Below are 20045 nucleotides of genomic sequence, written 5' to 3'. Positions count from 1 at the left end.
GATTGATTCTTCTGCTGTGGCTGCGACTTTATCATACTTGTTTTACACTCTCTCAGTCTGCCACTCTCCTGACCCTCCTTCGATTCCTGGCATTTGCATACGTCAGACAGTCAGTCAGTCATTCAAAAATAGACGGACAGACGGATCCATTGAATCGCATGAATCCCACTAAAATTGACAACAACCAGAGAGAAGAGCAGAACACAGCAGAGAATACTCGTAACAACATGCCCGCCACTCTACACGCGTCAGTGGCGTCAAAATATGCGTAGAAAATAAATAATATTGCGGCCAAGAAACCAACTATAAATACAATACATACCCGTACTAGTGGGGCAGAGAGGGGCAGAAGGGATTTTAAATGCGGATTCCGATTGATGAAGTGCGAAATTGATGGCCAGAGAATCTAGCAAATAGTTGCCCCCTCATCAATATGGATGAAATTAAAGTCTACTACGAGAAATATTCCCATTGGAATAAATGTACCTATTTCCCAGCCTCAGATACATTAAAGAGTCTCTCTTTTCCTCCTGCTGCGAATCAGTTTGCGGATCAAACCCATTCAAGATTCTTAATCAATATGGCAAAAGTTTGCTTAAATTAAGAGCGAATTTTAATAACTTTTCACAGTTGAGAATCAAACTGAGGAAACTTTGCTAATTACACAGTGAGCAGAGTGGAGAGGAGTGGGGAGGAGTGAGCCTGAGAGTTGAGAGAACTGTAAGGATGGAGGCTGAGACTGGCAAGAGATGGAAAGCCTCTTTCCGTTTGCCGCCTACCTCTAGCTAACTGAGCTAACTGAACCGTGGAGTGGAGCAGCTTCTAACGCTTCAGCGACCCTTGAAAAGGATGGATGTATTGAGGGGGCAATGTGGGACTCCCGATTACTATTCTGGCAATGGTGGGATGGGAGGCTGTATTGAGGGATTGCCTTGGCCTGCGCTTTCGAAGCGACCTTCTGGCAAGCCTCCTTTCCGCCTGAGCAATCTCCGCATCCGCTACTGAGAATGCCGGAGAACAGAGAAGAGTGAAGCTGAGAACTTGGCTAACAAATGAAGCGAATGCTCAACTTTGGCCGCCTGCAATTTCATTCGATTTCAGGGCCCAAACGCACCGCACACAGGTGGAAGGGAAAGGAAAGGAGATGTCGGGGTGTTGGTATGAAAAATGGCATCTCGATTGTACGAAAGAGAGTCGAAAAGTGGGGGAAGGAGGCGTTGAATGATGATAAATCAATGGGTTGGGAAGAGTGTGTGGGATGGGGGGGGGGGGATACTTAATTAAGTCAATTATTTCGATGCGATTGCACTGGAAAATGTTTAAATGACGCATATGAGTATGTTTCGCTTGGAAAGACGCACACACAAAGACACAGGCGTACACGTGGCATATGCGTAATGTCGGGTGCGAGGACTGTCTGTCGCTCAACTATCAGCGGAACACAGAACGAACACACCTTGAAATCCTTGACCACAGCTGACAGCTTGAATGTGTGTCTGTGTGTCTGTTTGCGTATCCTTGAAACCCAATACATTAGCACAGACAATCGGATGGGAGAGGACAGACAATGGAAGGTTGCGAACCTGCTCTACCCTTAGCTCCCTTTTAACCCTTACTCAACTGCAGGTCAAGTGGGGTCTGTCTTCTGCTCTTCTGCTGTTGTTGTTGTGCAGAGAATCCTTGTAACCTTGTAAATGGTAAAGCCACAGAGGGAAATTACGATATTTAATGTATTTTCCGAATTAAACGTACAATTGATGTATGCTTCTCCATCTCCCCCTCTCCTTGTGGCATTTGGCATGTATAAAACATAAATATTAATGCACAATTATTTATGATTCGCAAACATTTTATGGCCCTCACAACCATGGCGTATGCGTAATGCCTTCCAAACAAGAAGCAAGAGCGGGGAAGAATTATAATCTCTGCCATAAAATCGAGCAATGAATGGGCTTCTCGCCACCCTCCGAAAGGCGCCCCTCCTGGGCGAATACCATAATGGACCGAAATTTATTGATCGACAGAGGGAATATTTTACGCATCTAAAGAGATACAGATACTGATGGAAATGGAGATGCAGATGCAGATACAGATGAAAATGGGTCGAGAGATAACACAAAGATAAACGTGAGTGAGTGAGATTCCCATCTCTGGGTCGGCATTTATCAGCTTTTCCTCTGGAGATATATCCAAAAGCTATATTTGCATATCTCTCTCTGTCAAACCGCAGCTACGTTAATCTGGCCAAAAGTAGCATGCCAATGCCCCTTGAGCCCCCTCCAGGGGCGGCATATCAAACACGACAGGGTGCCGCGACTCCGACAGAAGGTGACCCCAGACCAGAGGAGGGGTCTGTCTGCAAAATGCTGGAAAAACAGAGGAAGGCCAAAAGACAACCATTTCCGTTTTTAGCAGCAAATGAAACGAAAATGCAAATAAGGAGGCGAAAAAGAAGAAATCGAAAAGGAAAAGAGAAGACAAGGCAAAAAGAAAAGTGAAAAGAAAAAATTGGGTAGGAAAAGGGAAACGAGAAGTGCTACCAAAATGAAGTTTAGGGCAGAGATAGGGACCTACCTCATATCCCCGACAAGGATCATGCCCATACCCTGGCCCACGAGGCGTTAATTGGATTTATTTGTGAATTTTCTTTATTTTCATTATTTTATGAAAATTTTTTCATTCGTGAGTGTGTGTCCGCTGTTGTGCCCTCTGCTCTCATCCATTTTTGGTACCCTTTCTGAGGGGACTACGACTTTAAGGAGGTGACATCTTCAATTATGTATATTCTGCAAATTCTTTGTGAAAAATTTGAGCAGACCCTTTTGCACGAATATCGTATCATTTCCAAACAAAATCCACACACCGTTGTCTATATCCATATACCTAATGAAAGAGCCTTTGCATTCAGAAGAGTATAAAATGTTTCGGCCCTAAAACCGCTAACTTTTGTTTCTGATTATTTTGTTGTTGTAATTCGGCAGCCATTTGCATTTCGATTTGGCTGCTGCTGTTGCCGCTGTCGCTTTCCCATTTCCACTTCCATTTTCATTCCTATTGAATGACGTTGTTGTTGTTTTTGTTGTTGACAATAAAAATCGAAATCAATAAAACGAAAATTGATGCTTTCAGCCATAAAACAAAAAACGGAAATTGAAATGTGGTAAAAGTGAGTGAAGGACTACAGTCACACGGCCAGAGAACTGCAGGGCATACGAAAAGGGATAGAGGGAGGAGCTACCTTTTTCATTTAAAGTTTCTGGATTGTGGGGGGGAATTGCGGGGAATGCGTTCCAATGCAAATATCGATTCCCAACCCTCCCAGAGAGAAAATGTCATAGGTCTGTAATTGAAGAGCGTGTCCAAATACAATTATATATTGCGTATAATAGATAGATGGATGGATGGATAGATTGAACCGCTTATCGCATCTGTAATTATCCCCTATTAAAAGTCAATCAGTCATCGGCGGCAGCAACGACATCGGCAGCGGCGGAGGCTGTAAAGTGATTTTAACGCTTTCAACGCGCGACCCAAAACCACGCCCGAGGACCACAATCCGAGTGAAAATCCGGAAAGAGAGAGAGAGCGAGTGAGAGAGGGGGGGGGGGGGACGCCCACAACAAACAGTCATATCTAAATCGGAATATACATATGTACGCATCAGTGTGTGTGTGCGTGTGGTGTGTGATGCCATTTATTTGCTTAAAGATTAGATTAAATGTAGCGCCGCCGCCGTCTGCTGCCGCCACAGAGAGAGAAGTGCTTCAAAAGCAGCCAAAAAGGAAAACAAACTAGAGATTGGGCGGAACAGAAATCAGAATATCATTAACGTTTGAGAACTGTAGAGATTTTAAAAAATATTTAATTCTACTGCGGATGTCTCCTTATTCGAACAAATTTCTATTTAATTCCTTAAGTCTATTCCCACTTTTCCCCGAATTCCTAGAGAAATCTTTAGCAAGTTGTTCTCACGTTCAGTTAACTGTCTAACAATCCCGTATAATTTCCAAGTAAATGATATTTTCCACATTATCCCTTGCTTTAATTTGATAACTAACTTCTTTGGGTTCCACCACATTTCCACTCTGTTCGCAGACGAATACGAATGTTTGTGTACGAGTTTTAAGTATCTTTATATCTGTGTGTGTGTGTGTTGTTTGGAGGGGGCTTCGTATTGGTTCTGTGCTGGTGTGTTTATCTAAAGTGTGTGTCTGGATAGTTTGCTCTAAAATTTATTAATCCGCGCATTATTTGGAAAGCGATTGCAGGCTCTTTGTTGGGATTTACTTTGGGAATTGATATTTGCCTGAAGTCTGCAATCGAATTATATGCAGCTCGATGTTTGGCTGAAAGTTGATGTTGATGTTGCCACTGCCACTGCCACAGACATTTAAATATTCCATAGACATACAAAAACGCCCACAGAAAACTGGTAACTCCTCGTCGCAGCGAACGTGAAATCCAAATCGAATCGAGTGCTGCTGAAATTTTGTGATTTTTTTCGAATGTGGAATTCTGTGGGCAGTGACACAAAAAAGAGCACAACAAGCAAGCAAGCATTCGAGTCGACTCGTACTCGATTTCGACACACAAATGCGTAACTTGCAACTGGCCAAAAATGGCGACAAAGCGTCGACTCCGACTCAGAGGCGGACTTACAGACTTACCCGCCGCATACGCCAGATACTCGTCTCAGATACATTTACACTTGCTTTGTGCACGAATTTATGATGACGACTTCTCTCTTTCTCCGTCTCCCCACCCAGCCCTCCCTGTCTCTCTGTCTCCCTCTCTGTTGTATTTTTTGCACTTGCTCAATTCTTGTCTGGCTTTTGGCATATTTTTGGAGCTCATAAATTAATATGACGCTCACGTTGGCTTGAGAAGCATACACATATCGTACATACATGCCCGATATGTATCTACTCGTACAAAAGTGTAGATATATAATCACAGTTTTTTTTTATTGTACAGATTTACCAGCTGTGGGGCACGCACAGTGGGCATGGGCAGTGGGATTGTCAAACATCTCCCAGGCACCAAAGCACCTCCCAAGCGATGCTCCCAGCGCCCACCAGTATCTGTGTAACTGTGTATCTCTATCCATCCATATGTACGAGCAAGCAATCTAATCTGCGTGTGCATTGTGTGTGCTCATATGCTAAGTGAATACAAATTGCTGGTAATTACGGAACAGCAGCTCTACATACATATCTCTATAGCTATGGAATACTATAATGCTCAGAGATCGGACGTAGCGTAGCTCTGAGTACTCGTAAAAATAGAAATAATAAAACTTAATCGTACATCAAATTGTGCGGCAAATGAAATTGTTCTGTTCATTTCGGTTGAGTGCTCAAATCAAATTTCAAATATGAATGCGGGAGGTGCCGCGTATAACCCCAACAGTTACCCCTACGTCCACCTTAGTGCTAGTTCTGGTCATAGTTTCTGTCAGATACCACTCCATGAATTAAACCCCCAACAAATGTCAACCTCTGCTGTTCGTTGTGCTGCTGCTGTTCTGCTGTTCGTGTCTATAAATAATTTCCACTCTAATTTTTTCCCCGATAAGCAGTAAGCTTTCGCACGCCCTCGTTAGGCTTATGCACCTGTTGGACTCATCTGAATCTGATCCACAAAGTTTGTGGCCTTTTCCGTCTTCCATTGATAACTCTAATCGAAGAAGAGCCCACGAATCGAATATTGATTAGCACTGCAGCAGTCAAAAGGCAGTCGAAAGGTGTGGCAATCATTCGAAGCGACTCTTATCGGAATGGAGGGGAATGAGAACCCTTGGTGGGTGCCCACTGTGCCAGTGCCAATGCCAGTGCCAGCGCCGGTGTCAGTGCCCCAAAATAGCACTCAAGTGTCGACCACTTAAATGGCCAACTTCTGGGCTGCTGGAGCGTGTCGTAAAGATGCAACTGAACTCGGATTTCGTTCCCATCGGAGCTGCGCTTCGAAACTGCAAAAAAGAAGGAGGATAGAAGAGCGGGGAGGCGAGTGCCTGAATGGCGGCATCCCGCTGTTATGTCGTGCTGGGTTTCAGTTTCAGCAGAGTTCTCATCTCTGATATTCCTCTCTCGCTTGCCTGTGGAATTTCCACTTTCCTTTGTCTCTCATATTATGTGTCTGTTGACCCATAACTGTTGCATATTTCCCTCTGTCTCGCTCTTTGATGGCTGTAGTCCAAATTGTTGCGTATATTTAATTAATTGCGAGACAAATTACTCATACGCCCCGTACTCCCAGGAGAGAGAAGTTGAATGACTGGCAAATCGAATTGGATGCTTAAATTGATTGAAATGCAATTGGTCTTCCATCGGATTACAGTCTCCTCCGCGAGGAGAGTTCATGCTGATAATTGTCCCTCTATCGATCCAATTCGGGGGGAGGGGAATGGGATTATTATTAAATTTCCTTTGTAGCTGCACCTTGAACCACATTTCAGTGCTCGAAAACATTTATAGATTTCCATCAAACAATCAAAGGTGGCACGTGGCAAGAGGATATATACTAGACTAGGCTATAGCCAATACTTAAAAGCCAACATTCGACGAGGCACGCCATTCCGCCAGAGTTCGCTGCAGTCTTGACTCCGTTCTGGATGCCCCCTTACCCCTCAACCACCACGCTCTCGCTGGCTTTGCGGATTCTCTATGGATATAAATATTTTTGTTCAGCTTTTCAGCACGCCACTTTATGTAAGCATTAAAACTAGCGCCTGTCGAGCGCAAAGACAGACAAACAGACAGACAGACAGATACACAAACGAGTATATACAGATACATTTGGGTGTGTGTGTGTGTGTGTGTGTGTGTGTGATGCATGTCGTGTGCAGCGTTTTGGCTTTGTTGCTGCAGCTTTTGATGTTGCTTTTGTTGTTGCATTTGTTGCCACTGCAATTTGCGAATATTCGTTACAAGGTCAATTCGTTCGTTCGAATGAAAAGTGCGAACAAAAAACGCAAATAAAACATTGTCTTCTTCCATCTATAACCGTGTGGAAAATTTAGATAATCCCAAAGAGAATAAACTTCTCTTTCTCTCTGTCCCTCTCTCTCTCTGTTTCTCTCTCTGTGAGAGAATTATCTCGTATCTCGAAAGACTGGTAGATTTATGAACTAATTTCAATGGAATTTAATTTAATTTGTTTAATGTCTGCCCATTTATCAACAGAATTCAGAATACTTAATATTCAGAATGAAAGGTAGGAATACCCTCTTGAAGTTATATCTACCATTTAATGACATTTCTCTGCATCTTCTGGCTCTTTCTCTCTCTCCTTCTCTTTTGGAGAATTCACTTTATCGAATAATTTGAATTGAATTCGATTCAATTGAAACCAAGCTGCCCTCCGACAAGGAGAAGTCTCTGGTATCTGGGATGCTGCTGCTGCTGCTCCTCCGTTGCTCTGCCTCTCGTGTCTGTGATGTTGCCAACAGCTGCAGCCGTTTGTGGCCAGCCACCCCCCTCTGCCCACTTGCCCACTGTCTCGACTACGGCAAAGAGCAACAATGAGATGAAAATTTACAAATTGAATTTGCTGTCAGCTGCCAGGACGGATGGTTGACGCAAATGACTTCTTGTCCGTCTCCGTCTCTGTCTCTGCCACCCCCACCCCCTGCCTGCACCAACGCCTCCTCAGCCGTTGAGGAAATTAATTTTTGTGGCCGAATTTCGTGTCGCTTTGGACTTGGAGCCAAGTGCACTTCGAGTGGCATGTGGAAAGTGGAAAATTACATTTACCTTTGCGGCTGCTAATTTCCCCATTAATTGCCAAACAGATATAGACAAATTTATCTGCATTCAACAGCTGTTGCGGATGACATAATGGAATGCATTCCAAGAATACCAGAAGAATGGCCCTCGTTAAGCCCCAGGGGAGCATACCCTAGGGGAATCTCTATGGAGCGATGATTATCTTCATTCCAATCGTTTTGCCTTTTAAGCTGCCCTTCCAGCCGTCAGCAAAGGATTCCCGCTGGGAGCACAACTCTGCAACGGAATGGGTTTGACACTGCAGAATGAGGAATGGGGTGGTCGCCTCGTGTCCCTGGCACGCTCCGATGGCTCCATTCGGACGCGACGGCTTAAGCCACAAAAGCATTTTTGCAGCTTTGTACATCAACTGACGTTGTCAGCAGAGGCGCCCACTAACCACCCCCCACACTCCCACCCCTTCTACCTGTACCTGGACCTGTTCCTGTCGGTACCTGTAAGCCCCCAAATGCTGGGCTGGCTGCTGGCCTTGGCCAAGGGTTAACTCTAATGACGTCAATGGGGGCGTTTGTCAAACGCACTATACTCGTACTCGTACACGTACATGTAGCGACCTGTCAACAGGGGCCTGGTGTAGATGTGTCTCCTGTTGTGCCGCTGACACGTTGCAACATGCAACAAGCAGCAGCCAGGCGAAGCTGAAGCTGCAAAAATTCAGGATTCAGCGAAGCTGAAACTTTCTGTTGACGTCGTCGTCAACATTGCTGCTGCTGCTGTCAGCAGAAGGGCTGCTGCCCGGCAGGGGGTCCAAAAGTAAAAACTTTTCCTCTTTCTCTTTGTTGGCTCAAAATGTTCGTGCCCCAGTGGCAGGCGGATGGCTTGTTTGCCGCTTCCACTTCTCCCACTGCTGCTGCTGCTGCAGCACTTAATGGCATACCAACTATCTCTCTCTCTCCCTCAGCCACAGACAATTTTTGCCTCTTTTGGCCATGTTAATTAATTTAAAATACTAAAAGTATTCTCTTCCTCTCTCTCTCTCTCTTCTCTGTGATTTATTTTAAATGAAATCATATTAAAGTATAAAACCGGAACACAGATGGAAGAATCCTTTGAGGGTTGCATGGCATGTACACAGATCCACTGAGAGCACTTTCATGAAGATTTTAAGGTAAGTAAAGAGAGATTTTTAATCATATTTTGGGGTATCTCCATATCAACTGCAGCAATTACTTAATTTTACATGTATAAAGTGAACCAAAAGTGGGAAATTTTGATTAAAAGTAAGAGCCCCTGCTATAGGGTTACATTTATTTAATGTTTAGATGGAATTTCGTTTTATTGTGTTTTTTTTTTGTCGTTTGATATTCGTGGTTTTTTGGCCCCGTATCCCTGTGGCCTTGTGTTCGTATCTTAAAAGCCGTGGTCCTGGTTCTGCCATTTGTGTTGCCAGTACACATGCTACATACATACATACATATATACTATATTCTTAATGTACCTACAATACTCGTACTCGTAGTAGACGCCATTCATTCCACTTGTATCTACATCTGTGCTCTACATTGCTTTTCAGCACTTTGTGGTCTTTCTCTTCCATTGAATTTTCCCTTTAGCAGAACGGCAAAGAGTGTGCCGCAACTGGTCAGGGTTTTATTATATATTTTTTTGTTTTTGGGGAGGACGTAATACTCACGCCCTGCCTGCCCCCCTTTGAGCACGCAATTAGCAGCTCATTTCTCTTCCGTTCTCTCTCTATCTTGCTCTAGTGTTTCCTCCATCTTTAATTTCTGGCAGCTGCATTTCCGCAGCAAACGAGTTGGCTTGTGTTCCCTTCCCCGTGCCGCCGCATCCGCATTTTGGCCATTTAGAGAGCGGTTTCAATGTAATATGCGTCATTCATTTGCTTCCCCCTTTGGGCGTTTATTTTTAGCCTCTGAATGGATACCCCTTCCCGCTGCTTAGTTTTGGGGCTGCGACGCATTAGAGCGATTCCCATTGGCATCCGTTGCCTACTTTTGGGGCTGCGACGCATTAGAGCGCTTTTTTTGATAAACGAAACGTCACGGCCGCAGCTTGAATGGAAAAGTACCAGGGAAAAAGTGAAGCGTAGGATTGAAGAGTAAGGGGTCTGCATTTCTATAATTGTCCTTGAACTTCTCCCCTCGGATGAGGAGGTGGAGGGATTTTGGCGAATGCCAAACATTCAAGCCATGCACTTTCCAGTGCTCGCTTTCGCTTGGCTTTCCCTTGGAATGTCCGGCAAAACATATTGAAATGCAATCATGGCCAAGATATATGGCCACAGCTGGCCCTGGACAGAGACCATGGACAGAGACACGGACAGGGACAGAACAGGGACAGGGTCGGAGATGGAGGATTGAGATTGAGAAAATTTGACTGGCCAATTCGGTGATTGCAACAGCGTGTGCGGGGTGGGGGTGGCAATGGGATGACAGCATGTGATTGTCGATTGTCCATTGTCAACGACAGATGGGGGATTACTGGACATGGCTTTTAAATTCATTTGGAAATCCTATCGACTAATACGTTACCACATTTGCATCTCTCTCTGTCTCTCACAGAACGAATAACAGAACAGAACCTTTTTTTCTCTCTGCTAAATATTCCTTTACCTTTCATTTGTCATTTCTTTTGTTACGTTTTGCTTTCGCCTTTTGTTTTATTTATTTTTGACCACAGAACCTGATGAGTTCTGCCTATGCAGGAGGAAGGATTCCCCTTCCACTCTTGGCCACTCGCTGAGGTCTGTTTTTCTTTTGCCTCTCTGCTGTCTCTCTCTCCTTCTGTTGACCATTTTTTCCGTTTCTCTGCATTCCCTTCTCGTCGAAAGCGGCCTAAACCATCATCATGATGGCCATTATGGATGTCCTTTTTCGTTACCCTTGCTAAAGGAACATCTACACTGCATTTAAGGATGTTTTTTGCATCTTAATTGAAGTAAAAGGATCCAGAAGTCAGAATAAATTAAATTGTAAGAGCATTCACGGGTCGGTTCGTCTCTCTTGTTGTTTATTTACAACATTTCCATAATTGTGGGAACGCATTTCAAATGCCTCGTAGTCTGTTTGTCTCTCTCTTTCCCACTCTCTCTCTCTCTCTGTCCGTGTCTCGCTATTTGTGTGTGTATTCGGGCAACACGTGTCAAGGATTAGGACCCCGTCGCCGGCGGCCAGAGGAGGTTTCGGTTTGCTTCATTAGCGTGTGTTCATTGCGCATAAATTGCCCCCAAACTTTAACCCTTGAGTGGGCCATGTGTCACACAGACGCAGAGAATGGGGAATGGCAGCAGTCAAGCGTTTTATCGGCTCAGACCAGCAGTCACTAAAAAGGCTTAAAGGCTGCACAGACCGCAGATGGCAGTGCAACGTCATGGCAGCCTCCCTCTCCCTCTCCTTCCTGCCTGCCACAATCCAAGTGGAGGTCTCTCTCTCTGTCTGTCTGTCCGGCTGGGGGCTCCAATCGGCTCAGGCGCTCAGCTCGTGGCTCGTGGCTCCTGGCTTCCTACGTGCCACTGCCTCGTGCCTTCGTGCCTCCTGCATTCGCATGGTGCGGTGATACATCCGCTTTGGCTGGTTGCAGTGTCTGTTGGCTTCGACTTCCTTGTTGGATTTTCCTTGGGCCATCATCCGGCTGTCGCTGCCGGCTGCAGTTGATCATTTCTGCTCGAGTGCAGCCATTGCCAAGGCTCCAGTGCCCTTTTTCCCTGTCCCTACAAATAATTCCATTTATTTGCAAAGTTTTCCATTCTTTTCTCTTCATTTTTCTCTCATTTTTTGGCAAGCTTTTCCAGAGGCTTTCCTTTATGTAACCTTTTCCCTGTGATTTATTGGATGGACGCCACAGTTTTGTTTCCCGCAAATTGATTTTCTGTGAATTATGAAGGTCTCGCTTTTTTTTTTCTTTGGGGAGAGGAGAGGCGATCTCTGGGATTGATTTACGCAGAACCTTCCACAATCTATGAAGGGCTCCACTGGATTGGATTATTAATGGCAGAGCTCTCTCTTTATATGTACTCTCTATACGACTCCAATCTCCATTAATTTTCATATTCTGTAATTTCACGAGATCGTAAAAACTTATGACCCCCGAAAAAGTTTCTGTGGCTAAAAATAAATCCACTTTCTACGGCTTTCGTTTGTTTCTTTGTTTGCGGGGGGGGATCCCATTAGGCTCGTTTTGTCTTAATATCAATTACGAGCCGCAGAACCCCCGCTGCGTGGCAGCCATAAAACGAGGCAGAGAGAGGCCGGAGCCTAGAGAGACCATTAATGGGCCCAAGAGGCGCCTCCCTTTGGGCCCAGCCAAATGAGGCAATGGGGCAATGAGGCAATCATGTGTGGCCAGGCATCTCTGAGGTGACACCCAGCAAATACTCATAGAACAAAGGCATGCAGCAGCAGCAGAACAGGATGTTTGCAGCAGCAGTGAGACTACTGCCCTGGCCACGTCTGCACTTCGGAATCAATCAGCCATCACATCGCACTCTGGCCCTCCTACGGGGATCCAGACATCAATTAGGAAATGCAATTTCTGGTCTCGATGGGTTCACAGAGAGAGGAGCAGGGCTGCAGGGTGTGTCCCTTAATTGGAACTGAAATTTACGATAAATTCAAACCCGAAAACCAATCTCGAATGCCATACAAAAGTTTGGCCAAGAGGAAAGTTTTTGGAACCCGAGTATTATTTATTGGCCTGCAGATTGCAGCAGGAAATAAAAACCAGAGCAAAATCACAAATAAACCAAAGGTCAAATGGCGCTGCTGCCACTGCTGCTGCTAAGGAATTGTGGCAACAATTTTGTGACAACGTTGCGTATACGCAATGTGCAGCAGTGGCTGCTTGGGGCACGGCAGCACTCTCTCGCTCTTTATATAGAAAGAAAGCTTAAATGTGCGTGGCAAGAGCGCGGGTGTCGTCTCTGAGAGCTATGGCACGTTTCAAGGCATGCCACGAGTTTCCAACCAACTAGCAGGAGTCCCTGCCTCCTCCGTTTCCCCCTCTCCCATTCCCTCCTCTGTGGCGTGTGGCAAGTGTGAGGCTGCCAAATCAGCAAGCCAAAGCAATCGCAGGCGGCACTGGAACGTTGAACGTTGGAGACACAACCATAAAACGCCTGGCAAAGGTCACGAACACAACCTTTAAGCTGCTTTCTCCTTTCTCCGCAGCTTTCTCTGCTGTAGAAAAATGTATTTTCCCCGCCTCGCTTGGGGGCGCCTCCTTCCCAACCGCCGCTCCACCACGCATCAGCAATTTTCACTCAACACTGATAGTGGCCACAGGAGGAGAAGGAGGCACACAGAGAGGCAGAGGAACAGGGGCTGGCATGAAGGTGAAGTGCCACCAAAAAGTAGCTCTGGCAACTGGTCCGAAGGACACAGCAGCAGCAGCAGAACAGCCCCACGTGTTGGATGTTTAAAGACAGCCAGCAGTTTTCAGCTCTTTCATGAAGATTGATTAGCCACCAACGGGGGCACATCCACATTTACAGAGGGAATGGCATATTGGGCATGCCTCAACTTTAGTCAGGGTATCCTTCGCCCGACACGGAACATTGATCAGCTAATCCCAACTAATGAAAACCCGCTCAAACGTTAAATTGAAGGCACTTTCAGGGCCTTGAAGGGTTGAGTCTCCCTCGCATAAACCGCAAAAACCTTAACATCCAAGATTTAAAGCTCCTCTCCATACAGATAGCCAGAGAGAGAGAGCGAGGGATAACCGTCATTATGAGGCTCTGACTGAGTGCTGGAGAGTACAGAGTGGAACAGGGGTATAGGAATACGTGTCTGGCATTCTCAAGGTTGTATTTTAATGCCATCTCATCACACCAAACATATCGGCACAGACACACAGAAACAAACCTGTCTAAATATATATATGAATGTATATATATATATACTCATATGCGAGTATGCCTCATGCAAATATCCGAACGATAACAACGCACTTCGAACCGAACGCACCGAAGGAAAGGACCTTGGGAAGTGCGATAGGAAGTGCCCTTCGTTTTGGAATAATATTTAAATAGTTTGCCAAATGCATAGCCATCAAGTACATGCACCATATAAACGAGAATATATATAACCACACACATTGTACATATATATGGATGTGTGGGAGTGTGTTTGTGCTCTTTTTTGATTTATGCGAATTCTGCACAAACATTTTCTCATTTCTCATTTAGATTTTCTTTTTATTTTATTTTTGTTTGGCTATTTTTGCACGCAACCCAAATGCTGGGAAACAGTTGTGCACGTAAGGAGAGAGGCAGGAAGGAGGGAGGATATATAAGACACAATTTTGATAATAGACAACAGCAAGGTGGCGCCAGAATTACGGGGACAGAATGACAGAATATGAAAGTAAACCTTCTGTGACACCATAAACACGAGTTTTCCCCATAAATCACAGTGAAAGTGAATTTTTGCTAACGCGAAGCACAGGAGAGTGAGTGAGATTCTATATATAGGGAATAAGCTCACACACAAATGAACCAAATGTGAATTCCAATGGACGGAAAGATATCTTTCCACCTGCAAAAGAAATGAATTTTTCATTCTAAAAAGTGCTTTCAGTGCTCTTAACTTTTGTGGGGAATTTCAACTGAATCTTAAACGGTTTATTTTAGATTTTTGCATTACTTTTTATGGGGAGCATATATTTCTCTTAATATCCACAGTCTTTGCTCTCCCGTTCCCTCTTTTCATGTTTCCCATTACCAGGAGAGAACAAAAATCGTTGCCTACTTCTAGGCTGTGCCCCATAATCGCTTAACTTTATTCCACCTCCAAGGAAGTGAAGAGGAGAGGGATGGAAAGTGGTGCAGAGGAGGCGTTCCAATAAACGCTTCCGAACTTTGGCCAACGATGTGCGAATGATAGAGTGCTACAGGGGATGAGGTGGCGGTGGCTGCTCCCAGGTAGGGTAGGAGACCTTTTTTGGGGGGTTGCAGCAGCGAGCGAGCGCTCATAAAACTCTCGTAATCATTACGAGCCAGCCAGCTGTTTTCCCTGCCACGCGCAGCAGCAACATCCGAAACAAAACAAAAGCAGCGACAGCAGCGGAAAAAAAGGAAAAACCAAAGGAGGAGAATGTGAGAAAAAGAAGTGAAAATACTTTTGCCTTTGATGGCCTGAGTCTGAGGCTCGTTTCGTTTCGTTTCGAGCGATTTTGGAGCTTAACCTTGACTCGCTTACGGCCTACACTGTGGGAACGGATGCGATGGATTCTAAGGATATGATGGGACTCTTTCGTCGAGTGTAGCAGCGAGAGCGCACACTCAATAGGGGGCGTGGAGGAGCGCCATCTTGACGATGACTGCCGCCGCGTTGCGTCTCGTCGCGTCGCGTCGCTTCGCCTGTTGTCACTGGCTTGGGCGTCTAATCTTATCTGTTACTTTCGGATGGCGCTCCTGTGTATCCCTCTTTCTGTGTGTCCTCCTGGGTCGTCTCCTCAAAGTCATTTAAAATTGTTGTGCACATAAAATACGTAGTAGGATGCGGAGATGTTGGAGCTGAAGATGGAGCATGCCCGTCCCCTTTTCTTTGCCTTCACAAACAGAGAGAAGAGCAGAGCTCTTCCTAATTTGGTCCACGCGACTTTTATGACTTTAGTGTGGCTCCTCCATTCACTTTTAGCCTCTGCTGGGGATTTGTCATTATTCCAAAAACCGATAGAGAGAGGTAAAGACGAGGATGAGGAGGAGCATCAGCCGGATGATGCTTTGGCTTTGGCTTTGTGTTTTCCCATTGATTCATATTTTTTTATACAATTTTTAATGTTTATTCCTGGTGGGGTCCTTGGTGGTGCTTCAACGGCGGCTATTTATAGCGAGAGGGCCCCAAGAGGGTGCAGAAGGTTCTCTTGAAGAACGGAAACCCAAACATGCAACACGGACACGGACATGGACATGGATCAGGCATTGCCTGCTGGGCAAACTAATTATAACATTAGGGAGGGATAAGAGGCCAGCGGCACAAGCAGAAGCAGCACACGGGGGACAAGTACAATACATTCTTGTATCTACACCTACACACACAGTTACACACACACATGTTTAGACGCCAATCAATAATTTTGCCAGAGGCATTTTTTACATTTTCACTGGGAGGAGACTGGGCTCCATCAAAGGATGGAGCTCTCATGCATTCACACAACTTTACACTTCATTAGACATCAGGAGACAGAAGGAGCACACTGGCTCTGTGGCTCTGTTTCTCTGTTTCGCTGAGTGTAGCCTTTGAAATGCTTAAAAATAAAAATATAAATAACAATGTAGATGTGAATGTGTATGTTGGAGGAAAACTCTCGAATCGCTGGGCAATTGATTAATCCGGCGTTAATAATACCTTAGCCTTAGCTGCTCCTCTGCTGCTGCTAGTTTTAGTCATCGAATCTATGGCCAGGGCACAGGGCAGGGACACTGTCACAGGGCATCCACTGTGTCAGAGATGGTCTATTTTTATCCCCACTTGAAATGAGAGGACAGAGCGGGAGCGGGAGCAGCTATCTCCTCTTCTCTCCCACGGAAGTTCATCAAGGACCCTGCCCCACTCCGTACGTCTGCCCACCCATCCACCTGTCAAGCATCCCGACACATCAGTGACATCTCTATGGGGCGCATGGAAGAGTGTGAATGGAAATGTATTTCCCTTACAGCACTCAACACTTGAGGCAGTTGTCAATTTCCGTCCTCACCCTCAGCCTCTTCCTTGGCTTGCCAGGGCCTCCGCCTTCGGGCGCCACTTCCTTTTCCTCTTCGATTGCTGTCCAAGGGAAAACGTCTTGCACGTGCAAAGGCAAAGGCCAGGCAAAGGCGACGGCGACGGCTCATGGCAGAAAAATCAATTAACTTAAATTAATTCCACGAATCGCATTTCTCTCTTCTACGGCAAAAGTTTTTCCCCTTTCGGGAGAATCCAGAGAACAGACCAGAAATCCCGAATTCCGGGCACACACAAACATCTCCTGTATGTAGGTATACTCTGTGTATCTGAATATCCTCTGGATATCCTCTGTGTACGTATCCTCGCATGAGCTTAGGATTGTAAATTTGTTTGCGCCAGACTTTCAGTGCAGAGAAAGAGCTTTGGCTCTTGCTGCTGCTGCTGCTGTACGAGTAATACCAAATGTTCCGGCAATTTAATTTGCATTTTACTCGAACGAGAACGAGGTACGCGGTACGCGGTACGAGACATGTGCCCCCAATCGATGCCTTGGCTTAGGCCACAGATGAATTCAATTGCCACATGTGTGGGGCAGGGGACTCGTCTATTGAATGTATGTAAATCCTTTTGGGGGGTTGGGGGATAGGAACATCGATAGAGATAGAGAGAGAAATCCCTAAATGCGATTTCTATCAAAGCATAATGAGCCGTAATTATTGAGGGAGCGGCTCTCTCAAAGGATAATTGTTGAATGGAAATCTATCAGTGGAGCGCCCCTCAATCCCCTTACCCAAGGCTATTACCATATTAATTACCCTCAGTCCCCGCCTCTGTGTACTGCCGCCTGCCCCGCCCAACGCTTGTCAATCGCTCTCTGGATATGCACACACATTCCGTGTCCTGTGTCCTGGCTTAATGACCTTTTAAACCGCAGGACAACTGATGTCGACTGATAGCTGCTGCTCTTCCAGTGCTGCTGCCAGTGCAATTACGAAATTTTCCAAATGATTGGACGGTAGCTCCTCGATTGACAGCAACAGCAGCGGCAGCAGCAGCAGCAGCAGCAGGAGAACGGAGAGGAGAAGTAATCAATTGCATTTGTGGCCATTAGGCGACGTTTAAAACTGAATCGATTGCCATCGAATATCCAATATCCACTGAGGGAAATCAGTTTTCATATTTTCATAATTAATTTAATGGGACACAACCGCCCCGCCCGAGAAACTTCTAGGCAAACCAGAGGCAAAGTACTCCGCATGGGTGGGGCACTGAAAATCTAATTAGGAAAAACTTGTGGCCTGACTTTATACCCAGAATAATATATTCGGATTCGTATTCGTATTCGGGGAGGAAGTCTTCCTTGCTCGTTCATTTTGCATGCATTCAAAGGAGGCTTCTGCTCCGTCCCAGAGGTGAAGTTTTTGGAGAAGAATGAGTGATTTGAAGAGAATAAATGGTGGGGAGAGCTGGCGAGAATAACTACGTTACTACATATTATCCACACAGATGGAAAATTAAAGTTTCCCAACACGTAGACAAACACATCGTCATACTCTTACTCGCACTCGCATCCTCGTATCCGTATGTGTCGTATTATTGTAGTAGGAGTTGCGACTGAGTCGCATATCCTTTTGGACACATTCTGCGCACTCGGTGGCTACAAGTTGTGCATAAATAATTTATAGCAGCTGCTGCGGTTGATTGACTAACTGATTGGATGACTGAATGACTGACAGAATGATGTGCAGAGCAGAGGGAGCATTGCTCCCTTCACACATATGCCATGCCCCCAAAAGGGTGGCAGTGGGAGTGGAAGTAGGAGAGGGAGTCCGTCCTCGTATGTGCGCAACAAATGGAAATCATTGATTGCTTTGACAATCGCGGAAATTTTTTGCACCCCATGCAGCGTTCCGTTTTGTTCTGTTCTGTCAGAACAGAAGCCCGGACCGTCAAGGACAGAAAGGATATCAAATATAGCAAACGCAAGTATTCCAGGTGGGACGTGGGACAGAGGGGCATTGGTGGTGGGCGTGGGGGGCTGAGTGTGCGCACGTCATCGGTTTGAGGAAAAGGCTGCCCCACACAGAACAGAACGCGTCAATCTCTCTATTCGCAAAAGTTTAACGAACTTGGGAGGGAAATGTTGTATACGAGTATGTGTGCTTATGTGTGTGTATGTGTGTGTGTGTGTAATGGGTTTATCTGTATTTGTGTATACGCACTTTGTATACGGCCATTATGTATTGCAGAAGAGAGAAAGGAATAGAAAAGCTTTCTTCATATTGGGTGTGGTTTTTGGCTTCGAGGAAAGCTCTTTCCCAGGATACATGCGACTGTACATTCTACACGACATGTAAGCAAAGAACATAACCCTCTGTTACTTTTGATTATAGCGGGTGTACAGGGATAGGCAGATAATAATCCATGGGATTGGTTTATAAAGTTTCCCACCTTAAACCCATTGAAAATACTGAAGGTTTTCTTTTGCTTAATCTGTGTATTTAAATATGTTGTAACATTATTTTTTAATACTCGTTGAACATGAGCCACTTACTACCCTTAGTATTTATTACCAGCCATGCTCCTTCTGCAGGACATGCTTGTAGATGGTTATCGGTACGGGATAGGGTTTAGGCACCGGAATCCTGATCTGCTTGATCACCTCCACGGGATAGGGCTTCTCCACCTCCACGGGATAGGGCCTCTCCACCGTGTAGGGGATCTTCCGTTCGGTTATCTCTGGGACTATCTTGTACACCGGCACTTGGATCTCCTGCTGGACGGGCACATGGACGGCATAGGGTTCGGGAATCTGTAGCCGGATCACATTCGGTACTTGAACGGCCACCGGATGGGGAATGGGCAGCGGAATCTTCTCGATCACATGCACTGGCACGTGCTTGGAAATCTCCGAATATGTGGTGGGTGTATGATGATGATGGTAGTGTCCCTCTCCTCCACCTCCACTTCCGCTACTCCCACTGCCACTGGCGCCGCTTCCACCGTAGTGGCCTCCATCCCCTCCTGACCATCCATCGTCGCTGTGCTCCGATGCGAAAATCATCTGTATTCCGCAAATCAATATCTAATTGAAGGGAGAAATGTCTGGAAATGGCCTCGATTCTGGCTTCGCTTCTGCCTCTGGGATGCACTTACTAGTCTCCACATTGTGTCCTGTGTATCCTCTTTGTGTGTGCTGTGTGGCTGGAACTCAGTCGAGCAATGCGAATGGTTGCCATCTGTCCGATGGCTTTTATAGCCTCCCAAATGCAAAATGCAAAATGCACAAGCCAAACGCCGCCCAAAAGTGAAAGATTTGCAATGGGATCGGGCCTGAGCCCTGATGTAACATCGTAATAGAAAGTATTGCATTACCATTACCATTTCGCTCGCATAATATTCATTGTGCACATTTCCCAGCTGCAAATGTTAAATCAGCAGCCAACAAGATTGAGTTCAAGCGGGTATCAAGTGGTTCCCACTTGCCACGATCAAGTGAATGTCCAGTATTTAGGGTTAAGGTTGTTGCACGTACTCCTGCTCCAATTGCTTCCGTCAACCGTGGCTGTGGCAGCTGGAAAAGTGATAGTCCAACCAGCGCTACAATGCAACAGACCAGACCTTGCATTTTCCC

At 45.6% G+C, this 20045-nt stretch overlaps 1 protein-coding gene across 1 annotated transcript; it reads right to left on the bottom strand.

The window, feature by feature from the left end:
* Positions 1 to 18980: 18980 nt before the first annotated feature.
* LOC111080723 lies at positions 18981 to 19743 on the bottom strand. Its single transcript, XM_022376515.2, has 2 exons — positions 19568 to 19743; positions 18981 to 19496 (listed from the first exon to the last, which is right to left on the bottom strand). The coding sequence occupies exons 1-2, from the start codon at positions 19577 to 19579 to the stop codon at positions 18981 to 18983; spliced, it is 528 nt and encodes a 175-aa protein (XP_022232207.2). The 5' UTR covers positions 19580 to 19743.
* Positions 19744 to 20045: the final 302 nt, after the last annotated feature.

Source organism: Drosophila obscura, unplaced genomic scaffold (genome assembly GCF_018151105.1).
Source record: "Drosophila obscura isolate BZ-5 IFL unplaced genomic scaffold, ASM1815110v1 contig_179, whole genome shotgun sequence".
Taxonomy (NCBI): domain Eukaryota; kingdom Metazoa; phylum Arthropoda; class Insecta; order Diptera; family Drosophilidae; genus Drosophila; species Drosophila obscura.
This window is presented reverse-complemented; position numbering and strand designations above follow the sequence as displayed.